Raw genomic sequence first — 25,566 nt, 5'->3', positions numbered from 1 at the left:
AAGTGGATGCAGGTGGACTGATTGGGAGGCTGGAAGCAGGTGAGGTGGGTGTGACAATTTGGAAAGCATGGGGATAAAAGACATGGGGGAACCTCCAATAGAAGGAACAATAATAAAAGGGAAAAAGTAGAAGGTACAAATGACTGAGTCTCTGACTAAACTCTCTACCACAAAATAGGCAGCAGCGCTTGTTCTCAATGCTTCCCCGCCAGCCGCTAACGCACACTCTTTATATGGTCAACCATGAGCCATATTGTTCATATCGGCCAATAAATGGCTTTCCCAACATAGGTGACTCATCCGAACTCAAGCTTTTATCTGTATTTCTGCTGAGACGTGTCAAGCAAGTTTATTATCTTCATTTAAAAGATTGATCAAAACTGCAGTGAGCTGTTGTCTTCCTTTTTCCTTGTCGATACAGAGATGTTAAAAAGGGCGAATATGCCTGAAGCAGGGGGGCAATAAGTGGCAAAAACCATGCGATCACGCCGCCACCCCAGCTTAATTAGATGCTCCGCATCACCTGTGGCTACATTTATGCAGTATTACACCTGACACACTTCATCACATAGCCACCCATGGAAAAGGTCGAATAAATTATTTGGGTTACAACTGACAAAAAGAAAAAAAAACAGTAAATGGTTCCTCCAGTGGCATCTGGGCAGTAAAGATTAGTTTGCAGATTCAAGGGCAGCTAAGCAGAATATTTGAGATGTTATAACAGGAAAAGCACTTGTGTGTAATTTAACACACTAATAATAGATTTTTTGTGATATGAATGACATGACTACTTTTCCTGCTATGTTTAAAAGACTTGATATGATCGGTGGGTCGTGTGGCGTCGCAGTGCCGTCAAAACAACCTGCCATTCAAGGAAGTTAGTTAAAAGAATAGCAGACAGCAGCCCCACAGTGACTTATAATGTACCCATTAGTTGTTACCCTGGCAACTAATAAAATGCTATCATGTCAGCCAAAACCTTTCAAAGACATGAACATTAATAAATGTTTTCACTTAACTAAAACAGTCCCCATTACCCGTTATGAAATTGAATCAGATCATGTAGCCATTTTGCAAATTAAAAACGTTTTAAAAAGTTATAGTTTTAGGAAGAATAAGATAAGAAGAATATAAAATAAGAAGCTGTTTTCGTGACTGAGGCATCTGCAGGATATTGACAGTCCAACCCCTTTGGTGCACAGTGGCCTTGCGTTACTTCTGAAATTGCTATTTACCTCAGAAGTGCTAATTGTTGAAGCTATTTTCAGACTGACTCACTATCAGTTAGCATGCAACGAAACATGAATCACACAGACAGTTTAACAGCTTATGTAAATGTCCTTGCTCTTGTAATCCCTCTATTCAATGCAATCTGACAAATGCACTACACCAACAATACTTTTTTGTTTTTGACAAACTGCCATAATTGTAAGCAATTTGCACCTGGTTATTGCAAGCCTCCCTTTAGCAGTTCTTGGCTGGAAATAAAACTGTCTCCCCATCCTTTTTCTTTCAGATTTTCCGCAGGGCAGACAAAAACGGTGAGTATTATATGTTTGCTTACGATTAAATTGTGTTCTTCCTTATTCTTCCACTTGTTGGTAAGCGCAGATAATCTGGGGGGAGAAAAAGCAATTTTCATGAACGACCATGTTCCAGTGAAGGTCCTTTCCTTCACTTGCTTGAGCAAGTTTTTTCCACCTAATTAAAATGATGTCAGGATTCTGAGTTATAGCAAAGACTGGAAGAACTCTTCACACAAAGTAAGGTACCTCACTGGTGGTGTGGACACAGACCATTAGGTGCTGCTGACAGATTAAGGCAAAGCATGTCAACACAGATGGGGCAAAGTTCTTACATTTCTTTGCCAGTATTTTATTATCAGTTGCAACATATTGTAAAATTGTCTTTTATACACTGATAAGTGTACACACACCTGCATCATTGGCTCTTGTCATAAAAAGTCCTGTCTTGGCAGGTAAGGGATAGTGAAGGCCCCACAATACAAAGGCATTTTTGCCAAAACCACACTACAAGCACATACATCTTTTTTGATCATGGCATTTATTTGCACATTTGTATTGCACAAGGCAGTCTGGGAGACCTCTGGATACTCTTTCACTGCTTTACATCATCTATATGCGATATTAAAGGCTTGTTGGGAGTTGCTCTGTAATAAAATGACTTATTGTTATACCCATTTTCTTTCAAACTGTCTTCTCATATTCACATGAGCAATTGCGTTCGCTGAACAGAGCAAGTTGCGTGAAATGAGACTGGACTAAAGCCTAGCCTAAAGCCTGGACTAGTATCTCATTTCTGTTGAATAAGTAATGAATCAGAATTTTTTTCTTTTTCTTGTAAAATCAAGTCTGCGTGTGTGGCTATTCGGTCTTGGGCTGACATTAATTAGTTCACCCAGGAATTATTTGCCCTTGATTTTCTGAATCTGATATCAAGCTGATTTAGATACACTGCCCCATGCTTGTCCTGCTAAAATGGGCACTTCCTCTGCAGAATGCAAAAACTGTTGCATGAATAAGCAAAGAAGACTTAAATTAATAAGACATGTCTTAATTAACAGCCTTTGTATGTGTATGTGTATATCAGATCATACAAAATTCCAAATGATGTGCCTGCATTTCTGCCCTTACTGTTAAGCTTAGACCAGATGTCTAACTTCTTTTTTTAATAACATCTTCCATCCTCTGCTTTTGCTACATATTAGAAAAGGCTCTTCCAAAAAGATATTAATTAATTTCTAATAACCAGCTAAATGAGGTGCCAAAGCAAATCAAAAGGAAGTGTAGCTTTAATCACGGGACATTGTTTTGTTCACACTTCACAGGATCTGTAATCACCATGGCACCAGTCAATTTCTTTTTTCCAACAGCCCTTCACAGTCCTTGAGATGTGTCTTCTTCATCATGAATTGTTTTGTTTCTTCCAGACAAATATATTCACTATTAGATTTCATCATAATGAGTTCAGCTGAGAAAACTGTCATCACTGAACCAGTGGAGCTGAAGGGGGGAAGGAGGGCCATTACAACCCACCTCAAAGAGAACTTGTTGTCCTACATTCACCGCTCTTTATCTTTTAAGTTATGAATACCACTGGGGTTATATATGAAATATATATTCAAACAAAGTCTGTAGTCGATAGTTGTTATACAGTGGGCATTGATTTTACTCCACAATGTATAAAAATATCTCATCTATCCTTTACATTCACTTGCAGGATGAACTATATGAGAATGATGAAGAATAACTGGATAAGCAAAATGTGTGCTGTGTGTTGCACAGACTGCACAGGGCAAATTTCTGACTCCAAATAAATTAACTTATTTGCTTGACTACTGAGATCTCCTCTGAGGATACAGATGAAAGCTCAGAAAAAAGCTATTTTGTGGAAACTGGAATAGCTGGCTATTATTACAGGGAGTGGGGGGGGGGGGATCCCACTGTGAAGTATTTAGTCCAACACAATTTTAGATCAACAAACTTTTATACTGCAAGCTTATCTTTTTTTCTATTGCAGCAATCCATGGACCATTATACTGAATGAGTCACAGCCAAACTGGCCCAAATCACCACAAATCAGCTAACCTTTTTCTTTTGCATGATAGCTTCAAGTGTAGCTGCAAAACTGGTGTGATGTTGCTGGAAAATGTTCTCATTTGTTGTTCAGATTTACCATATTCAACAGACTTTTCAGTGTGATGGCTAAAGAGGGAATTTCCTGCCTTTCTATTTAGCTTTTAATGAACCTTCTTGTGTCCTGACATGCACCAATGAGGAGGGGAAAAAAGTAGTTTGCTTCTTGTCCTGCCTCCACCTCTGGTACCCTCTATACTTTCATTACCCCCCTACCCGAATCAGGGTTTGTATCCCCACCGCTGTGACTGGTGTGCAGTTAGTGAGAGGCTGGGGTAGCTTGTGGTTGTAAAAAAAAAAAAAAAAAGAAAGAAAAAAAGATGGTGTTTGTGGTGTGAGGAGCAGTGTTGGCTGGCATTAGGTTAGTGACTCTGGGACGACAGTGATCACTGTCTAGCCTCCTGGAGGCGTCGTGGGCCCAACGAGACGAAACACTGATGAAAGGAGGTTCCCACCTGATGACCTCAATGACATCGGTCAGCACTGCTCACTGATCTATATAGGGAGTATAGGGAATTATTCACTGAGTCTGGTCTATTTTCTTGTGTTTACCTTAGATCAAGCCATTAGTGAAATTGAGAGTCTAAGCTATATGGTCTAAAAGCAGCATACAGGCATAGCTGAGGATTTGGAAAATAAAAAGCTGCTTCAGCCTTCCTCACTGATGGGCTGGTGGAACACATCCTAAGTAGAGCATTGATACTAAGAATATCAGAATCAGTAATAGCTTGAGTACACAGTAGTGCATAGGAGGTTAGCATAAAGAAACCAGACCCCTCTCTCCTAGTAGTGCTGGTTGCCACTGAAGCTGTGATGCATTCGTGGGGAATTTATAAACCACTTAGGAGAGTCTGCATTGGGACTAACCTTTGGAGAGATATGAGTGCGGCCTACTTTGTGCCCTACTTTGCAGGACGTCCTCACTTTCTCATTTGGTCTTGTTTACTCTAAATCTTGGGAGAACTTTGTTTAGACTAATTGACTTTCTTTTTTTTTTTTTACTGAAAAAGATTAGAAGCCACATGTAAGCTGTGTTTCAAATCTAGCTCTCTTGACTGGCCTCACTCTTTCTTAGGAAACATTTCTCTCGCTTTGAAATTCATAAGGGATTTTTCTGGCGCTGTATTAATGTCAATTGCTTTTGCATTAGACTTCATTATGATGTAAAGCTTCATTATTTTCTATTGCAAAGGAATTTCCTGCATGATGATGTGCCATGCAAAAGCTTTCTAGATTGCTGTTCAATCAAAAGATGGATATCGCACAGCTGTAACATGAATATTCACCACCACATCTGTGCTCTAGACACTAGCTGTGGCTATTGTCAAATGAAACAGTTGGACTGACATAACTGCCTCAGTGATAATTAAAGTAGAGGTCAGGGAGATCTTTTAGGAGATACAGCAATTCATTCTGTTTTGAGCATTTATCCACTTTATCCTTTATCCATTATTACTTTATACTTGATTCATTATTAAAAGTTTTCCTAAATACTGTGATTATCAGGTTCTTTAGGTTCTGACTCCAACACTGAAAAAACTCTTTTCAGGTTCTTAACTCTGCAACCAGTGAAGGCAGAGTTGGCAGCTGTGCAACACATCATAAATGATATACATGCTTCCGAATAGCGCTTAACTGAATAAGAACATCCCACTGGGTCAATTAAGCGTTGCATTAATTCTTCTATCCTCTTTCTCATTCTGGCTCCCCCTGTGAGTTTTTCAGAAGAGATTAAAGTGACAGATGTGATGATGCACAGGAGCGTATAAGTATGATGATAATGCACCATCCTCCACACACCTGGCTGAAGATAATTTTCCAGATGGCCTAAAATGCCATATTTTCATGCTATCTTCACTTATGGTGTCAATTCAAACATGCAATTTGACATTTTCAAGGCTGAGAATTAGACATATATATATATTAACTAAAAAAATATAAATGGCTTGAATTGGATTGTATCTTTGAAGTGCTTTGAGATGACATTTGTATTTTGGCGCTATATCAATAAAGTTGAACTGAATTGAATAAAATTAAATAAAACTATACACTCAGAAGAAATTCAACACAAAGGCTTATACATTTATTGTGATCATCCTTCTTTATGGTGAAGACATGTAACCCAGATCTGTCAAGACTGCCTGTGGTCATCCTTATTCCATCAGATGGAAGAGTGTCACTTCGGAGAATCATGCTGTCTGTCTAGTTTGACACTCCGAATATAGGAATCTTTCCAAATATGACATTGTGAGGAGAGACATACGGGGTTTCCTCACTCTCTCAATCCATAAGCTCCAGCACAGATAGCATTAAAATCTAAATAGATTGCATAAACTAGGCAAAAACAATATTAAACAGGGAATTTAGATGAGTGCATGAATGCTTGTTACTGATAATACCTCTCTTTCCAATTTGCATAATTGCCATCATCTTTGAAAAACATAATTTGCTCAATCTTTAACAAGTACATTGTGTCTTAAAACTGCAGATCTTAGACTTGGCCAAAAATAAACTAAATAAAAATTTTTAAAAAGAGGAGGATGAGGCCTTGAAGTAGACCCAGAACCTACTGGAGAGACAATCTCTCGATTGGCTTGATAACATCAGTATAACCCAGAAGGGAGATTATATTGCTGCAGCATACATGATTGTTATAGATAGATGACAAAATTAAATGAAACAGAAATAAGATAAAAATTCAAATAAGCTGATAAAATTTTGCAATGTTGAAATGTAGCAGAGAGAGGTGCGGTTGAAATCACCAAAGATGTGAATGGATTGGTTCTTGGTTGGTGTTGTTTAGGTAGCTTGACGATGAGGCATTTAGGGAACGCTGTCACATTATCAGTGATATCGATTAATGTGCCTTACCTCTGAAGGGCAAAAAGAAACGTGTATGGGTGCTGTAATGACTGTTTTTTTTTCTTGCTTCAGCTACTGTCTGACTGTATGTGCATGTCTATATTGTCTATTTTATTATTGATCATTTTGGTCTGTTCATCACTCACATGACTATCTGAGTGCCTGACTTATTGCAGTTTTCATCAACTTGTCTAGTGTCTTTCATGGTTTCGATATGTTCACTGTATTTATAACTGCGTTCTGTGTTCTTTCATGAGAAATAAAACATGTCAAAGTTTCTCTCTGGCAGACTAACTGCTGACCCGCCTGTGTAATCAGTGCAAGCAGGCAGACTGATAGTGTGCTCACAAAGTAGCACTTCTTCACAGATGACAACCAAATAATTCATCTTCTGCTATTGATTTTTCTGTGATTGTCTGTCATAACAAGCTGCTCACACTCGTCTGCTCTGAGTAGAAAAAAATTCCAATCTGCTGACAGTCTGTTGTATTATTTCCTTATTTAGTTTTTTAGATATTGTGTTGTGTTATAATAACCTTCTAATTCTACTTGTAGGACTAGATGTTTCGATCGCAAATGATTCTGCACATAACTTACCTGATATGGAGATATGTTCGAGTGTTTGGGGGTTCAATGGGAACAGAGGGTAGGAAACATGGAAGAAATAGTAGTTGAGGGAGAGGATGCAGAAGGCAGAGTCCCTCCTGGACTGGGCTTACACACTACCTCCCCCTGCTTTCACCCTTAGGTGGCACAGAGAGGAGAAGAATACAGAATAGAAGAATAAGAAGTGTCTATCAGTTTCTCATTTGTGGAATACCTTTCATGGAGTTGGGGTGTTTAGATGGTGAACACTTAGTTCCCCTGTGACAGATCATCGGTTGTGTACCGTAGCTGTTGTTGGGTTTGCGAGACTGCTCTGACACACCTGGCTGCTTCCTCCTGGAGTTGCACTTCCTCCACCACCAGTTGCTGGCGTTCCTTTGGTGTAGCCTTTTTCCAATTGGTGTACTGAACCCAAGTCCTCCTCTGCTATGTTGTACATTACCCACAATGTGTCAGAGGTAAGCCATTCCCCTACCACTGTGGCAGCATTTAATTTCTTCCCCGTTGCTACAGTTGATGGTGCGGCTCGTATGGTGGGATGTCTGGACTCTCTGAGCGTCATATGTAATCTTGCTTTGGCACATTTGTATTCCTCCAAAAGGCTTGATAATGATAGGGAGATGGCTCCATTAGCATACAGCCCTACGTTGCTAAGGCCTTTAATGATGGAGATGCCATGGGATTTGCTGGGTTTGAATGCCATTCATGCACGACTGACGTTCCTCTGCAGCTTATCCAACAAGCGTTTGATGCACGCCTTTGTTGTTGTAACTGTTATCAGGTCGTCCATGTATTCTCTGATTGGTGGGAGGCAAGTTCCATTAGTCAACAGCTCCCCTCCAATGACCCATTGTGATGGTCTAATTATAAGCTCCATTGCCATGGTGAAAGATAGGGCGAGATGGTACAACCTGCCATTATGCCAGTCTCAACATGCTGCCAGGTGATGGTAATTCCCTGTGCTGTTACGCAAAACTGAAGGTCTTGGAAGTAGGTACATATTTATCTGTTCAAACTTCTTCATTGTCATAGATAAAAGCTGCACTGCGTATATGAAGTGTTTTCATTCACCAATAATCCAAACTATTAAATTAAGTACTTGTCGATCAATTCACCCACTACAACAATTTTTGAATTGTCAAAGCTACAAAAAAATAGGTGGAAAAACAAGGTAACAAGGATTAAACACTACAGTTAATTGTCATGGTATATTATGTGTCCCATAATGAAGCTCTCTATTTTCTCTGTGTTTCAGATGATGGCAAACTGTCGTTTGAAGAGTTCAATACTTACTTTGCTGATGGGATCCTAACCACCGAGGAGCTACAAGAGCTTTTCTTCTCCATAGACGGCCGACAAAATAAGTGAGTTTTTTTTTTTTATAGATGTAAAGAACCAAGTAAGAAAGGATAAGCATTTATGGATCTTACATGATACTTGATATGTTCGCTATCAAGTCATCAGTTACAGGCTAAATCTTTCATGGTAAGATATCAACCCCACGACCAAACTCAGAAAGTTATTGTCAGCCCTCATCCTCCAGTCATAAAATACTGTGGACTAATCCAGCCACTTAAAAAATCTACTTCTCTAAAATTGCAATCAAAGAAATCAGCCTAAGGGTAGCTGCAGAAATTTGGGCTCTGCTGTGAACATTTAACTCATAACAGCCTGAGGAAAAGACCATTTTTCATCTTTGGGGGTTACATACTGTATGTAGTGGTTTCAGGTTTTCTCCTTGATCATCAATACAGTTTTTTTCATTGTCTTTGGCAGATTTGGGATTTGTATTCATGAGATAATTGAGCAACTTTACTCCTTCCACACCTCTTCAAACACTAGGATATCAAACTGTGTGTATAAGTGCCAATAAAACAAAAAATACTTTAAAACAAACCCAACCACTGAGTCAGTATAGTGTTCAACTGCAGTGACAAACCACCTTTCTTGTGGTGCCAGTTTCTCTATCACAGCTGATTTTTGTGCAGCAAGTCACTGATGCCCTGAAGCCTCTTTAACCACCCTCCAAGCTTTGAGACAGCTGGTGTGATCTGACCACTGATTTCAGATTAAAGAGTGTTATTGTTCTCATTAACAATATGAATTGCATGATAAACCTGGCTTTTGTAATGACGCGTGAAGTTAGAGTGCATAGAAAATATTCTGAAGTGATTAGAAAGGAAAATATATTGCTTTGTTCATTATGATAGTAGCCTGAAACAGGAATGGGAAGGCATTTGTTGAAGAGCAACTGGCAAAATACATGCGTTGTTGCCCGGAAATGTTATGTTAGCTTCATGTAGCTCAAGCCATTTACCAGCTTCACTCTTGTTTTGCATCAGACAGTGAAAATAATCTGTAGTATGACATTAAAACAATAGGGGGACTTTTTAGACGGTAATGGTGCTGCCTTTATGAAACTTTGACACTGAGAGCAGTTTTAAAGCCTCCAGTGCTATAATTTCTGCCACAAATGGTAGACATAGATAAACTAATTTTCTAGCAGTAGCTTAAGTCAAAAAGAAAACAGTCCACCACAATTACATTTGCATGCATTTCTAAGACACATCTTTGCATAATGACAATAGCACAGCACAAACTTCTAAGCAGAACAAATACACCAACTTCAGTTTCAGTTTATCAAAAGTCCTGCAAAGTCATGGTTTGGCGTTTTGTGAGGGTGTTCCTTGGGCTCAAATATCCCAACAGTTAAGAGCCATAAAATCTCTCAGGCAGATTAGAAGAGCAGCACGTCTTTTAATTTGCCTAATTAACTTTCCCTATTTATCTCCTCTTGTGCTCTGCCCTGCAGAAATCTGGACACTGACAAGCTATCAGGTTGGTGGGAGAGTACTTTGTCTGATGTAATGTTTATTTTAGTAAAACTCTTGTCTCAGAGATGGTGGTAGATGGATTTCACGAAAAAAGCCAGGCAGCTGTTTCAATATTTACAGTTTAATTCTGTGCTAGGTTGTCCCTTGGTATTTACGTTGGCAACGGTTGCATCAACATTTGTATTTGCATAAGAAAACAAAAGGGCAGATTTTTTTCAAAAGTTAAAATGTGTCAGAGAATATTCAAATTTTTCTTAATCCCTTTTTTAGTGAAATTCCTATACTATGTTGTAATACACTACAACCATCAAGACCACTGCTCACCAGCAACATTGATTTCAATCTGTGAATATGCAGAGAAATCTGGATCTGATTTATTGACCTCTTTTATTTAAAAAAAAAAAAAAAAAGATCCTTAATAAAGCCTGTGTGGCCTGAATATAGTGAAAAATGGGACACCAGCTGGTAAATACCAGTTTCACTCAGAATAAAACTTCTGCATTATTGATTAAATGGGAACAGCATCATATCCATCTGACGTCAGGAAAAGTTGACTGTTTTTAACAACAGAATGCTGCTTTTCACTCAGATCCAGTTCACTGAACATTTTTCATTGTGCTGTGTTTGTTTGACCAAGTGTGTCAGAGCGCTTGGGTTACATTAAGTAAAATAACTAATTCTAAGTGAGAGGAGTGTTAGTGATCCATTATCTTCACATCACATTGTTGACCATGTGTCACTCTTCAGTTAGAGTGGGCGAAGATTTTTAATTAAGAAGAAAATACTAATTAAATGTCGCTCTGCTTCACTGCTGTAGGTTTGAAAATGATTTGGAGGTCTTTTACTATAATTCATTGGATTAAGAAAAAAAAGTTTGATTGCCAGGCCCCTCAACTTGACATAGAGATTGTGAAGGATTGGCTTTATAGTGGTTGTAGTCTATTCATCATTCTTTATGACTCCTGTCATAGACAGTACACCGAAAGAGAATAATTGACTGTTACACTGTAACTCCAACTGATTAAAATAGAAAAGAGCACTTGCAGTGTATAGAGCTCCTCCAAAGCCAATGCCCAGTCTTGCAGTTTTAAAGAAAATAATCAGCATCTGCACCAAAATTAAATGGGCTCTTCCTTTGGCCAGGCTCCACCTCTTCAGAAAATTACATTTGGCAAAGAAAAAACACTTAGAGCTCACCATGCTGAGACACTGACACATTGTTAATATACCTCTGCCAAATTAGTGGCAATAACTCAGCGTCAATTGCATCTCATGGCGGGCCTTGTCACTTATAGATATGGATGTCTAATTATTTGAGCTCCACCTGTTGATAAACCAAAATAGTTATTTTTACTCATTTGTAAGATCTTCCTACTGAACTTGTCATCTGCTTTTAATCGGAATCTGTAGGCAACATGTTGAGCTTGTCGCAACTTTTAGGTGTAAAAATATTTTTCCAATTGTTCTGACACTGCAGTAACACTTACAGTTTGTTTCTTATCTCTCATTAGATTATTTTTCTCAGCACCTTGGGGAGTATCTAAATGTTCTCTCAGCTCTGGAGACCCTGAATGTTGCCATCTTAAAGGCAATGGATAAAACTAAAGAGGTAAGACTTAAGTAGAAAGCATGGTAATGTCTACATTTTCTAATAAAAAACATCTAGCAAACCATTTGATTTGATGTGAAATTACGTTAATCATATCTACTAGAACCTATATTGAATGAAAATAAGTGTTGGACACACGGAGAGAAAGTCAGATGGTTGTGCTATATATGCCATTGGTTTAGTTTAGTGTTGAATCCCGGTAATGACAGAAACCATCAGCATGCAAAGCTGCTCCAAGTCTGCCTGGAGGGATCATTGGGGGGACATCTACAGATCTCTGTTCCTTCCCAGGCAGTGCAGCTCCTCTGGTCCTCCCTGCTGCTGAAACTGCAGCCCCTGCTGCTGCAGATGGACAAAGATGCTGATTAGTATAACAGCCAGTGGCTGCCAGAAAATCTGCCCACCTCGATATGGTATTGTTATGGATTTTTCAAGATCAAAATAAAAATAAAGTGAAAATCGGTTCATAAACTTTGGGCAAGTTGAGATATAGCAGAGAGAGAGGTGTGGTTGAAATCTTCAGAGATTGCCATAGATTTATTGGGGTGTTGTTTTTGTAGCATGGCAACATTTAGATGATGATATCTTGCACAGCGTTGGCATGTAACACAGGAAGAAACTCCCATCCAACAATTCAACGATTGGGGTAAAGGGAATTTCCTTCAGAGTAATATGTCCAGGTTTTTTTTAACAAGCGCTGTAATCTCTCCTTCTTTTCGGTTACATCTTTGTCTGCAGTCTTTGTCTGCCCATATAGTCAGAGAGCTAGATTAAGAGGCGTCTGACTTTTTTTTTTTGCAGCGTTGTCTTGATGAACAGCTAATATTGCTCTCCCAATATGATAAGTTAATCCATTTTATCTGTCAGGGATCTTGCTAGTTTCCATGATGTTCACGGGAGGAAGTGGTTTAAACTTCCTCCTCCTTTTCCTCCATTTTGTTCCTGCCCTGCATCCTAGATGTCTCCTCTTCAAGTCATCTGGATTTGGGTTATTACTATTTGGGCATTGGTAAACTCAGCTACTCCCACATGCAAGAAACTTCCCTGCTGCCATTGTTATGCTTCACACCACATGTAATAAAGTGAAAGATTTACTAGCAGAAATCATTCGAACAGCACGGTGTCCAAACCAGCATGGAAAAAAGTTTCAAAGAACAGTGTTTCCAAACTTAAAAAATCTCAAGAAGACACAAGAAAAGACACATGATGGCCAGAGCTACTGCAGTAGGCCACCACTAGAGTGGTACCAATCTAGAAGATAAATTAAAGCACACATATCTGCTTACTTGATGAGAATAAGATAACTGACAATTTATATGTCTGCGTGGTTAATATAAGGCTACTGCACAGCCAGAAGATATTCCGTTTCATTTAGCACAACCCAAACTCTATCCAATATTGTTTTATTTCCTTCTGTACAAGATATAACCACCATATCTCTTCTTAATTCAGGAACTAGTCTCAATTCAAAGTGACCCCATTAAAATGTTTTCTTTATCCAAACATCTAAGTGAACTAAATTATTGAAAGAATAAACAACTAAAATACATTTTGAAAAAGGTGGAACTATGACATTTTGGTATTTTAAAACTAAAATGTCTGAGATAGCTTAGATCTAGCGGGTCAAGTTGGAAAGACGACTATCTCAAATGCCATCTGAACACTTAGCTAGCAACAAATTTAGTCTAGAACAACAGGATAAATTTCTTAACTTCTTCATGTTTTTTTGCTTTTATATACATTCATGTGTCTTTGCCTTTTCTTTCAAGCAATTAATGTTAGGATTTGTGGATTTTTTTGGACTTTGGATTTGTTTTTTTCTTGTCAGTGTTTTCTTGTTCAGTTCTGTCTTGTGTGGAGTCATTGCTTTAAATTTAGGATTCATTCTGTTTGTATTTGTCTAATCTTGATTTGTCTTTTTGTTCATAGTTACTCCATTTTTTTGAGTTTCTGCTCTTTTCAATAGTTTGATTATTTCTTAGTTCCTTGTTTTACTATTCTGTGTTCTCCGTTGGTTGTTTCTTTGCATTCCTTTGTTGCTCTCTGTTCTATGTTCTTAATTGTGAGAATGCATGAAGCATTCTCACTATTAAGTTCCTGTTTCTCTTTATTATTATTCCATATTATTCCGCCGTTTTTCGGCATTCAACTACTTCAGCATACTTTGAGCTATTTCAACAAATTTGGTATCAAAATGTTCAGCTCATTCAGCTCTTGATGGGAATATCTTTTGGTGTTTGTAACTTTTCAACTTTTTAAGATATTAAGCTTTTTGTTCAACTTTTTTCCCCATTAAAACTAATGGTAAATCTTCAAATCCTTTCAAATCCTTTTAAATCCTTTCAAATCTTTCAAATCTTAACTAGTTCAGCATACTTTCAGCTAGAGACACCATTCAAATTTTAAAATGTTCATAAGACATTCAGCTATTACCAATTGTTTCATCTTTTAAAAATATTCAGCCAATTTTGAAATATGACAGTTTCAAAAATATGAAAATTAAGTTCTCAAAATCCTTATCTTTAAATCCTTTCAAATCCTTCAAAACCCTCAAATCTTTTCAAATCGTAACTGCTTCAGCATACTTTAACCTAGAGACACCATTCAAATTTTAAAATGTTCATAAGACATTCAGCTGTTACCAATTGTTTCATCTTTTAAAAATATTCAGCCAATTTTGAAATATGACAGTTTAAAAAATATGAAAATTAAGTTCCTTCTTGGATTTTAGAGTGAGACATTCAGCAGTGCTGATAAGTTTCAACTTTTCAAACAAATTACTGTAACTTTCATACAGTTTAACTGAGAGAAACAAATTATACCTTAAAATGTAGGAAAACTTGTCCTCTTTCAGCCAATGTAACTCTTAAAGAGCTCACATGGACAGATTTTGAACTATGAGCCTTTAAGCTTGAACAACTTGTCAAATTCTGAGGAAATCTGCCCTTTTTGAATCAGCTTCAAGTGTTTCAAACTGCTTCGATTTAAATATAGTTGACTCCACAGATGTAAAAGTACTTTGCTAAGTTCCTCTAAGCCTTCTGCTTCTAATGGTGTTAAAATTATTTTTCTAGCTGCTCAACTTTTCTCACAAGATGTATTTGAAGTCAGTGTTCGGTGTCATTTCTCTCCCGCGATCGGCGGGCGGCCGTCTCATCTCTCCATATATGTTGTGTGTGTTCAACCTGCTTCGATTTAAATATAGTTGACTCCACAGATGTAAAACTACTTTGCTAAGTTCCTCTAAGCCTTCTGCTTCTAATGGTGTTAAAATTATTTTTCTAGCTGCTCAACTTTTCTCAAAAGACGCGATAGAAGACAGTCTGCGCCCCAGATTTGTCCCGCGGCTGCAGCAGCTAGCTCTGTGTCTGTCTGTGTAGTCTTTAACTAGGTCAAATGCACTTCGGGTGTAACACAACGAAATGGCTTAATGGTCACACTACCAGCCTTTCGTGCAGGTGGCCCGGGTTCAATCCCCAGCATGTCAGCTCAAAATTAAAAAAAAAAAGAAGTTTTTTTGTAACTATTTAAGCAAACTTTCAGCCATTTCAACTGTTTCTAGCTCGAAATCATTACACTTTCGTCTTTTAAATGTCATTTCAACTTCAAACTCCTGTTTCTTCTCAGCCTTTTTTAGCTTCCATAGCTCTTTCAGCTTTTAGCTTCTTTTAGCTTCTTTAGCTGTTTTAGCCTTTTTTAGCTTCTTTAGCTAACTTCTAACTCTAACTCTTTTGCTCCTTCAGCTGCTTGCTTCTTCAGCTCCTTTAGCTTTAGCTTCTTCAGCTGTTAGCTTCTTCAGCTGTTTTAGCTTTAGCTCCTTCAGCTGTTAGCTTCTTCAGCTGTTTTAGCTTATTTTAGCTTCTTCAGCTTTTAGCTTCTTTTAGCTTCTTTAGCTCCTTTAGCTCTTAGCTTCTTCAGCTCCTTCAGCTTTAGCTTCTTCAGCTCCTTTAGCTTTAGCTTCTTCAGCTCCTTTAGCTTTAGCTTCTTCAGCTACTTCAGCTTTAGCTTCTTCAGCTGTTTTAGCTTTTTTTTAGCTTCTTAAGATATTTTAGCATGGTAATTCAGCTCTTGCATTCTCACAGCTGTTTCGCAGGAACAGCTCTTTCTAGTTGGTATTTAGTTTGAGCTTACATTTTGTGTTATTTTAGATTCTTGTCATTACTCCTTGTTATCCTCAGTTCCCCTGTTTTAGTTATCAGCTCCATATGTCTCCAACTCAATCAGCTGCAGCCTCTTTCTCATTAGTTCCCCTCAGTATATATACTCCTTTGTTCAGCTCAGTCTTAAATATAATATGAAATATAACATTTTAGTTTAACCAAATATCCTGGATCATAAATGCATTTATGACATTTATGACGAACTAAACTATGTAAAAACTGCATGAAAATATGATAGGCTTAATTGCAAATTGACTTTCTGTCTCCACAGATATATGGTAAAGCTGCAAGTGATGCATTTCATAAATAAAGAGGAAAACGTCTGTAACTTAAGTGAACTTTATCAGACGGGCAACTTACTGTGTATATGTAGAATATTAGTTTGTTTTTCATGATCCAATAAAAGAGAAGACAAAGCACTTTTAGGGCATTTTCATTTATTTTCATATGTTAAGTGAACTATATAACTGCTGATGAGCATTTGTGATTCACAACAAAGCAGCAAAGCCAATAGGGAGGTAACCATGTTATTTTCCCCACTTTGTACAGAATGTATAGAATAACATTTATTTCCAACTTCCAAATTCTGAAGTACTTGGAATACAGCATGAGTGTCTACGTTGTACAAGCTTGACTGAACCAAACTTTTTTTTTTTGTTCGTAATTAGCACTTATTATGCACATGACATTTCTTACAGTTATATAGTTAAATATGTTACAATGAAATGTTGAGTGGGGAATTCTCTTTCTCCCAAGACTATTTTCTTATAGATTTAATTAGAGTAAGTGTTGGATATTGACAATTTGTAAAATTTTTAAAAATCACACATACCTGAATTGTTATATTTTAAAAGTAAAAATTTGAGTGAATTTTTATTATTCAATTGATCTTGACAAGATATTTTTAAAATGGCCTCAGGAATTGTATTAAAACAGAAAACAGCACATGGAGAAGAAGGGCTCTGATTATGCATCCTGCTTTAATTAGATCACCTCTCTCTGCTGTTCTGGCTCTTTCTAAAATATCTTGAAGTGGGGAAATCCTCAGAGGATTGTACAGTTGCTAGTTAGCAGCTGTGCTCTGTCAGTGCTCTGGACTGATAATCCCATGATGCATATTCTGCAGAGGCTACAAGTCACTGTAAGTTTTGCAAAAGAGTTCTGAATTGTAGTGTTGTTAGCACATTGCATGAATATGATTCCTCAGAGGATGTGTAATCACAGTCATGTTTGGAGACTTTGTTTAAATTCTTCCACCCTGGAATTTGGTTACATAGTGCTGAATAATGTATGTGTGTTCAGAGAATTAATTACCCCATTTAACCGCAGCTGTCACACATTGTACAAGAGCCTGTATTTCCTTTATTTGATATTTGATATTATCAAATTGTCTCTTTTGATCAGACTTGTCACTTCTCTGCTTTTAATTTCTCTCTTAGGAGTACCAAGATTCCAGTGTGTTGGGCCAGTTTGTCACCAGGTTCATGCTTAGAGAGACTTCCAGTCAGCTGCTGTCTCTACAGAGGTCCCTTCAGTGTGCCATGGAGGCTGTTGAAGAGCAGAGCAGCCCTGCCCCGTAAGTTCAGTAGTATGACACAGTCTGTCAATGTGATTTTGGGTGTTTTTTGTACGGATTACATCACATTCTCCCCACTTCATTTGGACAACACTCAAGCAGAGCCATGCAGATGTCTAAGAGTTCTGAGAGGCTGCCAGACCATTCATGTTCTATGACAAAATTATCATTCCTCTTAAATTCACTTTCATGGCAGGAAGTAAACAGTTTGCAGATAACCAGATGCAAAGTTTCTCTATCTCTAGTCTTTTGTGTGCTTCATTTAAAAAGCAATAGATTGATTGATAAATAAATAGTATATCAATACGGAGTCATTCGTTTTACTAAACCCAAACCTAAAGATATACCAGGCAACAGTTTTCTGATACTGTTTACAATCTCACCATTCAAAGTTGGTCCCTCCTTGGGCAGTGGTGCTCAGGCAAACTGTAAAAGTGAAAGGTTAATGCCAGCAGCAAAACAAAGCAGTAAACCAGAGAAAAAACCCTTGTTTATTGATTGCTTTGTAATGCTTCTTTTGTAAAGCTAAAAACAAACCCTTTCACAGTTACATTCACATAGTTGTTTCAAAGTATGATGGTTTAGGTGCTGTTTAAGGACCGCAATGAAATTATGACTGTGGCAGAGAAAACGCATGTACAAATTATACTGCGCAGTGCAGAAATAAGCTGAGTATATAACTGGTGATTAGCACTGTCACCTCACTCCGAGAAGTTGAAACCTCTGTTTCACTATGTGGTTTTTTTTCCAGGTGCTCTGAGTCCAAAGACATCCATGTTAGGTTTAGAAGGGATTCTGAATTGCTCATAAATTTCTTTGTGAGCATGCATGGTTGTGTGCCTCTCCGTGTGAGCCTGCTGATGGACTGGCCACCTGTAAAGGATGTCCTCCATGGGAAAGACTCCAGCTTCCCATCAACATGAACAGGATAAAGTGGGTTTAGGACAGCAGTAACTGGGCACAAGATGGTGTCTATATACGGAAAAGCATGTGAAGTGATCAAGGACAGATTGGGGGGATGATTCCTTTGCAAATTTTCAACTCTGCTGTGCTATTTTTCTCAGCATTGTCCTATTATTCAAGATAGCGATTAGAGAATTCTTCACTCTAATAACCTGGAACAGGCTAAAAATTGGAGGCAAAGACCAGTGGACCCTGTTGATTGGTGTGTGTGACACTTTTGGGTGGCTTTCGAATATAACTCACTCAAGAAAAGTCATCCATTTAAGTATTCAACCACAATTTTTTGTGGGAAATGTTAGATATACAAATACATGTTATCTTTTGGTGGGTTAGGGTACCCTTTCTGAAATATTGTCTGTGCAAATGGCATTGTTCTAGAACTAATAAAATTCCAAAGATCATTTCTACCTCACATATCTTTTTTTTTAAGATATGCCCGCCAGCACGCTTTAAACCTACAATTTTCTATCATTTCTCTTGCTTACTTCAAAAATAGGCAAGCTGCTTGAAATTCAGAACCTCTGCAGAGGACTTTAATACTTCCATTAAATGTAAATGAAAACAAATGGATTAAAAACAGTGAATTTCTGATATATAAAGTCAGGTTCACCTGGTGCCTAGTATTCTTGGAGGAAGGGACCCTGGATGCCCCAAGCACCTGGGAGCACCCATACCCAGGTTATGGGACAAAGGATTTTTTTTTTTTTTCATGTTTTAAACCTTTTCTGTAATTGTACTATTGGAATATGTCATCAAAGATCTCAACACAGGCTCATATTTCTTTGATGTAATAAATCTTATCTTAAAAATGTTTAAGAAAACAATCAATTATGGGCATTTAAGTAGAAGTACTTCTTGAAATCTTTATCTCAGATCAAGATTATAACTTAATTATAACTTAAAATTCCCATTGCACTGCAATTGTCTGGGCTAAGCAGAGCTCTCATCTCTCTCTGGGTGCCATGCTGGTATTATTGGAAACTACAGAATGATTATAGCGAAGGTGAATTATTGAGAAGATACTTTTGAAGGCAGAGGGGGAGCAGCAGGAGAAAATATAACAATAACGTATTAAGAATGTGATTCATAGAGAAAAAGAAAGCAAAAATGAATACAAGAAGTGAACAGAGCCTGAATGTGCCTGTAATGGAGACTGAGGTACTTTTTGGCCACAAATGACATAAGCTTTTATACAGATATAGATTTTGGACAGACAAAGTAATGGTGTGAGCTTTGGGAGTGGCAGAATTTAAGAAAAAATGAAGCTAAGCAGAACTTTAATTCTCTGATTTGCTCCACTGCAGCGGATTTAGGGCTGTTGCAGTGGCCTTTGGACTCCAGGCTGTTCTCAGCATGAGAACCTCCTAGCAATACGCTCCCTCTGTGCTGTCAGCATGATGCAGCACACACATTAACACACATAATAGCGTGCACTGACACAACAAAGAAGGGAGAGACTGGCACTCTCTGGCAAAATGAAGTATTCACTCACATTTGTTCTCAGGTGTGGGTGTAGCCCCCTCATAACTGCACAGTGCTTGACATCCTGCTCTTGACACATTTAGTGCAGCTGCACAACACACTTTCACAGCCATGACAGAGCACTATGTCTATGTGATCATTTGTGTGTGGAAGTGCAAGGGTTAACCCTCTTTAAATCTCGACCTGTGGGGTAAAAAGGACTGGCGTCTGTCCTGCTTTTCTCTAAATGTTTTCACATCTATTCTGGATACTTGAATATTCTGGATATTGCTGTTGTACCTTTTTTCCCAATCCTCTCATTTCCCTCCTTAGCTTCATTCTGTGTCCTCTTCTTCTTTCCCTTGTGACTAACTCTTTCTGCCATATCTTCACTTTGCTTTCTTCCTTCCACACTCGTCTGACAGCTGCTGTCTTTTTCTCTGATGTTTGTCTCCCTGGGTCTCCACCGCTGTCGTGGCAGGAGGGAGGTAAAGGCACCAGAGCTCACAGCAGTGCAGAGAAATGGCAGGCGGTGTGGGCGCAGGGTTCATAACAACCAGTGCATATCCTCATCAGATCCCTGCTCTGGAACTCTGACCACGGGTAAGAGGAACATACTTTATCATTTTAACTGGTAAAAGGTGTTTTCTTTTTTAAATCTTTTCATCATCTTTAGTAAAGTCATTTTCAGCCAAATTTACTCTGTCTTTTCTCAGGCTGTAGTGCAGCATAAAAGAGTGGTTATAGAATGACTTTGATAGATGAAAACAAGTACTTTTTCCACTGTGAGTACCCATGGGTTCCTTATGTCACAAATATGTACTAAATTCGCATGGAAAATGGTCCAGAACAATGAATCATTTTCAGGTCATTGGCCTTACATTAGAACATATGTGACCCTGAACACCGTCCTCATTTGTATGTTCACATTTCTTTCTTTTTTTCTTTTTTTTTTGGGGAATAATGGAATATTTTTTCTTTAACATTTCCGTTTGTGTGCTTTAAGAACATGAACCATTAGATTTGTGTTTCAAGCATCATCTACAATTAACTATTACTCATTGCCAAAATGTGTTTATTGGTGTTTGCATGTATTATTCTTATCGCTGTATTGTGCATAAATACAGCTGGCAGTAAGCTTTCCCTAAAGTGTTTATTTTTACTTTCAAAGATCATCTCAACGTTTTCTAGATTAACTTACTTTCTGTTAAACCTGATTTATGTTTCGTTCACAATGAGCCTGCAATAAGGACTGGCTCACAAAAGAAAAACAAACATTTTTACATACAGAATATCAGTCTGAACCTGATTGTCATCATTAACAGCACTTACTATGAGGTGTCTCTTTCCCACTTAATTTTCTCCTCCTTTAAAGTTCTACACTGCCGGCTATGTCCCAGCCGTTGTCATATGATGGATATCATCTTCATGGATGTGATTGAATGAGGTCTCCTACATCAATCAAAGGCTGGAACAGAGATAAACTCTCTACTGTTTCTCCAGCTCCAAACTATACATAGTGCGGCTCAGAATTAGATATATCTTTAGACATAAGATATACAAGAGACCTAATTATGTGCACTCATTTAATGATTTTAAATCTAGTCCCTTTGTTTGTGCATTGTTCCATACACCTAAATTAGGTCTTGGCTCTTTCAGACAGATACATACAATAAGATAACATCTAACAGTACAAAATAATGACTGAAAATTTTAAGATTAGATGTTATAAGTTAGCCAATGATGAGTCCTGACACAGAGCTCATTTCTGCTCGCACAGAAAATAAAAACCTAAAACTACTAATTTTTAAGGACTGGAACCACTAGCAAAGAGACTTGCAGAAACTGCAAGCAGGCAAGTGCAAGAGGCTTTTTACACCTTCAAGAAACATTTTGAGGCTCTCGTTGCTTCCAAACGTTCTCTAACCTGATATTAGAGAATGGGGCTAATTACTTTTTAGTTAGTAACCTTAGTTATTAGAGTATTTAGAGTATTTCAATTGTTTTGTGTATCAACTTCAATAGATCTCCCCAAATAGTATATATGTATCTATAAACATATACGAAAAAATATATTCTACAGTATGAATACAGTGTTTGGTTACAATTTCAGCGTGTGATGGAATTATGTATTCATTTTAAGTCTCTCTGGTTATTCATATTGCAATGCCTTCAGATGTCAGCATGGAGGATGGGGAGAACTGGTGCTCTCAGGTCAACAGGCTGCAACAACTTTTGGATAAACTGGAGTGTCAGGTGTGTCTTTCTTTATTTTTGTGGAAAACGCATTTCTGATAGTGTCCATTACTATATAATCTGGCTACCTCAGTTACTTCAGGCTTTCCCCAATAAACTTCAGTTTCTTTGCTTTGTTTCTAAGTTTCTTCTTTTTTTTATGATTGCATGCCAGCTTGGTGATGAACTAACCTCAACACACTCCCAGAAAAGACTGAAAACAACTCAGAAAAACAAGGAGAATTACAAATTATTCTTTTCTATTATAATCTGGTAAACATACACAGTCCACAAGGGAGGGACTAAAGACAGTGAAATACACGTGATTTATCTTTAAAGCTAATCTAACAGCTATTTATAGTGTTGCATTAGAAAATAGAGCAACTGGCTCTCAGCAGTCATATCATGCAGCATACATGAAAACTAAATCTGGATAAAAAAAAAAATCAGTTCAGCTATGCGCGCCTGTTGTAAAAGGAATTGATTTTTTTGTGAACTTTGAGGACGAGTCTTGAGGATGAGTCTATTATCCACATCATCACTGCACACATATCTTTCCAGTGCTCGTCTATCTTTTTTAGCTGTGTACCATTTTGTAGTCTTCTTTTGAAAAGTGTCTTGGAACAAATATTACTTCAATTATTCATGAATTCATAAGTCTTGTTGATCACCCATAGATTAAATAAAAGCCTAACTCTCTTATGAATACAAATATTTGAATCTATTAACTTTTGGGAGTTGGTAGTGGACTTAAAACTGGAGTTTTTGGAGCCGATTTCATTCAAATGTTTAGAATAATGACATGTAGGTACACAGTTGGACTAAGGAAAACAGTCAGTTTATAGACTTTATGTGTATTTTCAGTCATTTTTGTCTAATAATGTGTCGGTTATGTTTTATATTTTTATATGTATATTTATATATATACATATATATTGCATTTCAATGGGCTCTGCATGTGTTCAAAAAGAACAATGAATGAACTTGTTTTTTTTTTTAAATATTACTTTTCCTAATGGAAATCTGGACATCTGTGTATCTGTAAAACACAAAGCACAGTCACGTCTCCAGCTCTCATCCTGTGACCCATTTCCACCACACATCCAGAAGCCTGTTTCACGCTCTCCTGCTCTTTCTTCCCTATGTGTCTGCTTTTTCCTTTATTAACTCTTGTTACTCCCACCTTTTGATGCTCATTCCTCCCCTCCTTTCAGTCCCTCTCAGTGCATTTCTCTCTCTCTGGTCCTCTGTTTTGTCAACCCAGAGGGACTCGGAGTGCAATATCAAAGCAGTTCTTAACCTGCAAGGTGTTCTAAGTACAGTATCCATCCTTTCACCTCAGTGCTGACACCATCACATACACCCTCTGTCCGTCTCTCACTCTTGTTTGTTGCTCTCTCCACCTTTAAGGTGGATGTCTAAAGACATCCAAAGGATATGGTACAACATATCTCATAAACTTTTCTCATTTTTCATGATAAGAGTTAACCTCATCTCCATCTGTATCTTATTATATGTCTCATTACCTTGTCCTAACATTTAAGCATGACTGTGAGAAACACAATGGCCTTTTTTTTGGCTGAGTGGATCTACCCTTTATTTCCCTGTTGGGAGGCTTTCTTGTGCAGTAGCTCCTGAAAATTAAAACTAAAGAAACTACACACAAAAACCAGTCAGATCAAACACAGCAGATCAAAGATAAATATGTTTATGCTGTCAGGAGCCAAAGATTATAATGAATAAGTCAGAGAATGCAGATATATTGCAGCTGGAAAAAATCCTGCACACATTTATTTTTCACTTTCTCATTTTTCAAGTGGTTTCTGTGGGAGCAATGTATGCTCAATCTTCGAGCATAACCGATCTTCATTCCTGTTTCAGGGTCCCAAGTTGGAACCGCTCAAGGAGGACACACTAGCCAACACATACAAGTCTGTAAGTGAGCACTGATTTCACCTGGAATACTCCTAGAGAAAAGAAAAGTAAAAAAATAAGATCTCTTCTTTGTCTTCCTCTTTCATGAGTGCATTATATAAGAGCGCACTATGTTTTTCCAAAGGCATTTTAGTTTTCAGAAAAGGATTTAATACTTGTCTAATTGGATTTGAATCATTTATTTTGAATCCGTTGTGCTAGATATTGAGCACCAAAGGTTTAAAATTGTCTCTGAAGGGAATGCAGGTGATGTAATCAGACATGTGACTGTACTTGGGTTACACCCACTTAGGGTGGGACAGCTGGTTCAGTTGCTGCTGACTTTTAGACTGGCCGGAAAACACATTTAAAATGGTGACGAGCTTGTTGTGTAACTGTATGAACCGATTCAGAAAGAGGTCAAGGTTTTTGTTGTACAAAATTCTATAGAGTAAAAAAGAGAAGACCGTCAAATGGATTTTCGCTATTCTCTGAGAAAACTTTAATTCAGGTTTGGAAAAGTGGTTTTGCAGTGAGAAATTGTTTGGTATGTTAGATGTCTGAGTAAAGATTTATGCTGTACAATATCATAAGAATCTATTGACGTGATAATGTATTTAGCAGCTCCCATTTATTGTACGTGAAACTGTATGAAGTTACATTGACTTTTGCTTTTGATGAAAAATGTGGAACAATGCTCCTTTTGGTCTACGTTTTGGATGAGGATTAGATGCTAGGTAATCATGACGATCTTAGAGGAACAGTAACGGGTCTATTCTGCAAATGACGTTTCTACAGAAAATGACTTAACATTTAAAGATTGCTTCATATGTTCAGATAGAGTTTATTTATATTTTGTTAAACAGTGAAATCACACAGCACATATTCACATCGTAAATATGAGGTACGTACAAACATCAGGACACCCAAGTTCATACCCATGAGCCACAGAATCTTTACAAAGATCCACTTTGAGATCAACAACCTTTAGAATAAGATGATATATTATATATATTCATTTACTCCCAATCCCAGGAGTAACAGTGGCAGCTATGTTGAATGTTTTTCCACTTGGGGAGCTGCCAATTCAATTAGTGGCCATGTCTGGAAAGAACAGTGACATAGTTGCATTGGACATATAAGGCAAGACACCACAGATCAATAGGGTAAAAAGAATGAACTATCATGTGTCACAATAAAACTTCCCTTAAATGCCTTTTTAACATTGTGACATTTTTTTTCCTTTTACAAGTTTTTAGAACAGTTAGAATACCAGTTTAAACAGTTTGGAAAAACCAACCCCCAAATTTCTTACCGGCACTGTATGTGAATTCCCAAGTTTGGTGCTACGAATGTGTGAATTTGCATGAATTTCCACAAAAGAAGTCTGAACACAGAATACAGCCAGCTTTAAAAAAAAATTATTATTTTGAATTCTTTATTTTGTCAACGTGTTGGATACAGGATATTTTGTGTATATCAACAGTCAGAAAAGAAGCACTTTCTCCATGTTTTCAGGCCTAAAATGTTCTATAAATTAGGCAATGAACGTAGGATAAAGAAATTTTTGCATTCGGGTATGAGTGAACAAAAGACACTTTTCTCTCCAAAAATGCGTCACGGTGTGGAATTTGTTTACACAGGCCAAAGCGGCATCTATTGAAGTTTGACGAATATGGGACATCTAGTG

General features: G+C 37.6%; 1 protein-coding gene across 2 annotated transcripts in view; it reads left to right on the top strand.

The window, feature by feature from the left end:
- necab3 (N-terminal EF-hand calcium binding protein 3) overlaps positions 1-25,566 on the top strand; it is a 38,148-nt gene that overhangs the window by 3,851 nt on the left and 8,731 nt on the right. For both annotated transcript variants that reach the window (XM_075461513.1, XM_075461512.1), the window contains exons 2-9: positions 1,517-1,541; positions 8,380-8,488; positions 9,937-9,962; positions 11,470-11,567; positions 17,167-17,303; positions 20,209-20,330; positions 21,904-21,983; positions 23,844-23,897. In XM_075461513.1, the coding sequence (XP_075317628.1) occupies positions 1,517-1,541; positions 8,380-8,488; positions 9,937-9,962; positions 11,470-11,567; positions 17,167-17,303; positions 20,209-20,330; positions 21,904-21,983; positions 23,844-23,897 (651 nt within the window). The remainder of the gene's footprint in view (positions 1-1,516; positions 1,542-8,379; positions 8,489-9,936; positions 9,963-11,469; positions 11,568-17,166; positions 17,304-20,208; positions 20,331-21,903; positions 21,984-23,843; positions 23,898-25,566) is intronic.

Source organism: Odontesthes bonariensis, chromosome 3 (genome assembly GCF_027942865.1).
Source record: "Odontesthes bonariensis isolate fOdoBon6 chromosome 3, fOdoBon6.hap1, whole genome shotgun sequence".
Classification (NCBI taxonomy): Eukaryota; Metazoa; Chordata; class Actinopteri; order Atheriniformes; family Atherinopsidae; genus Odontesthes; species Odontesthes bonariensis.
Note: the sequence above shows the minus strand (reverse complement) of the source record. Positions and strands in the feature narration are given on the sequence as shown.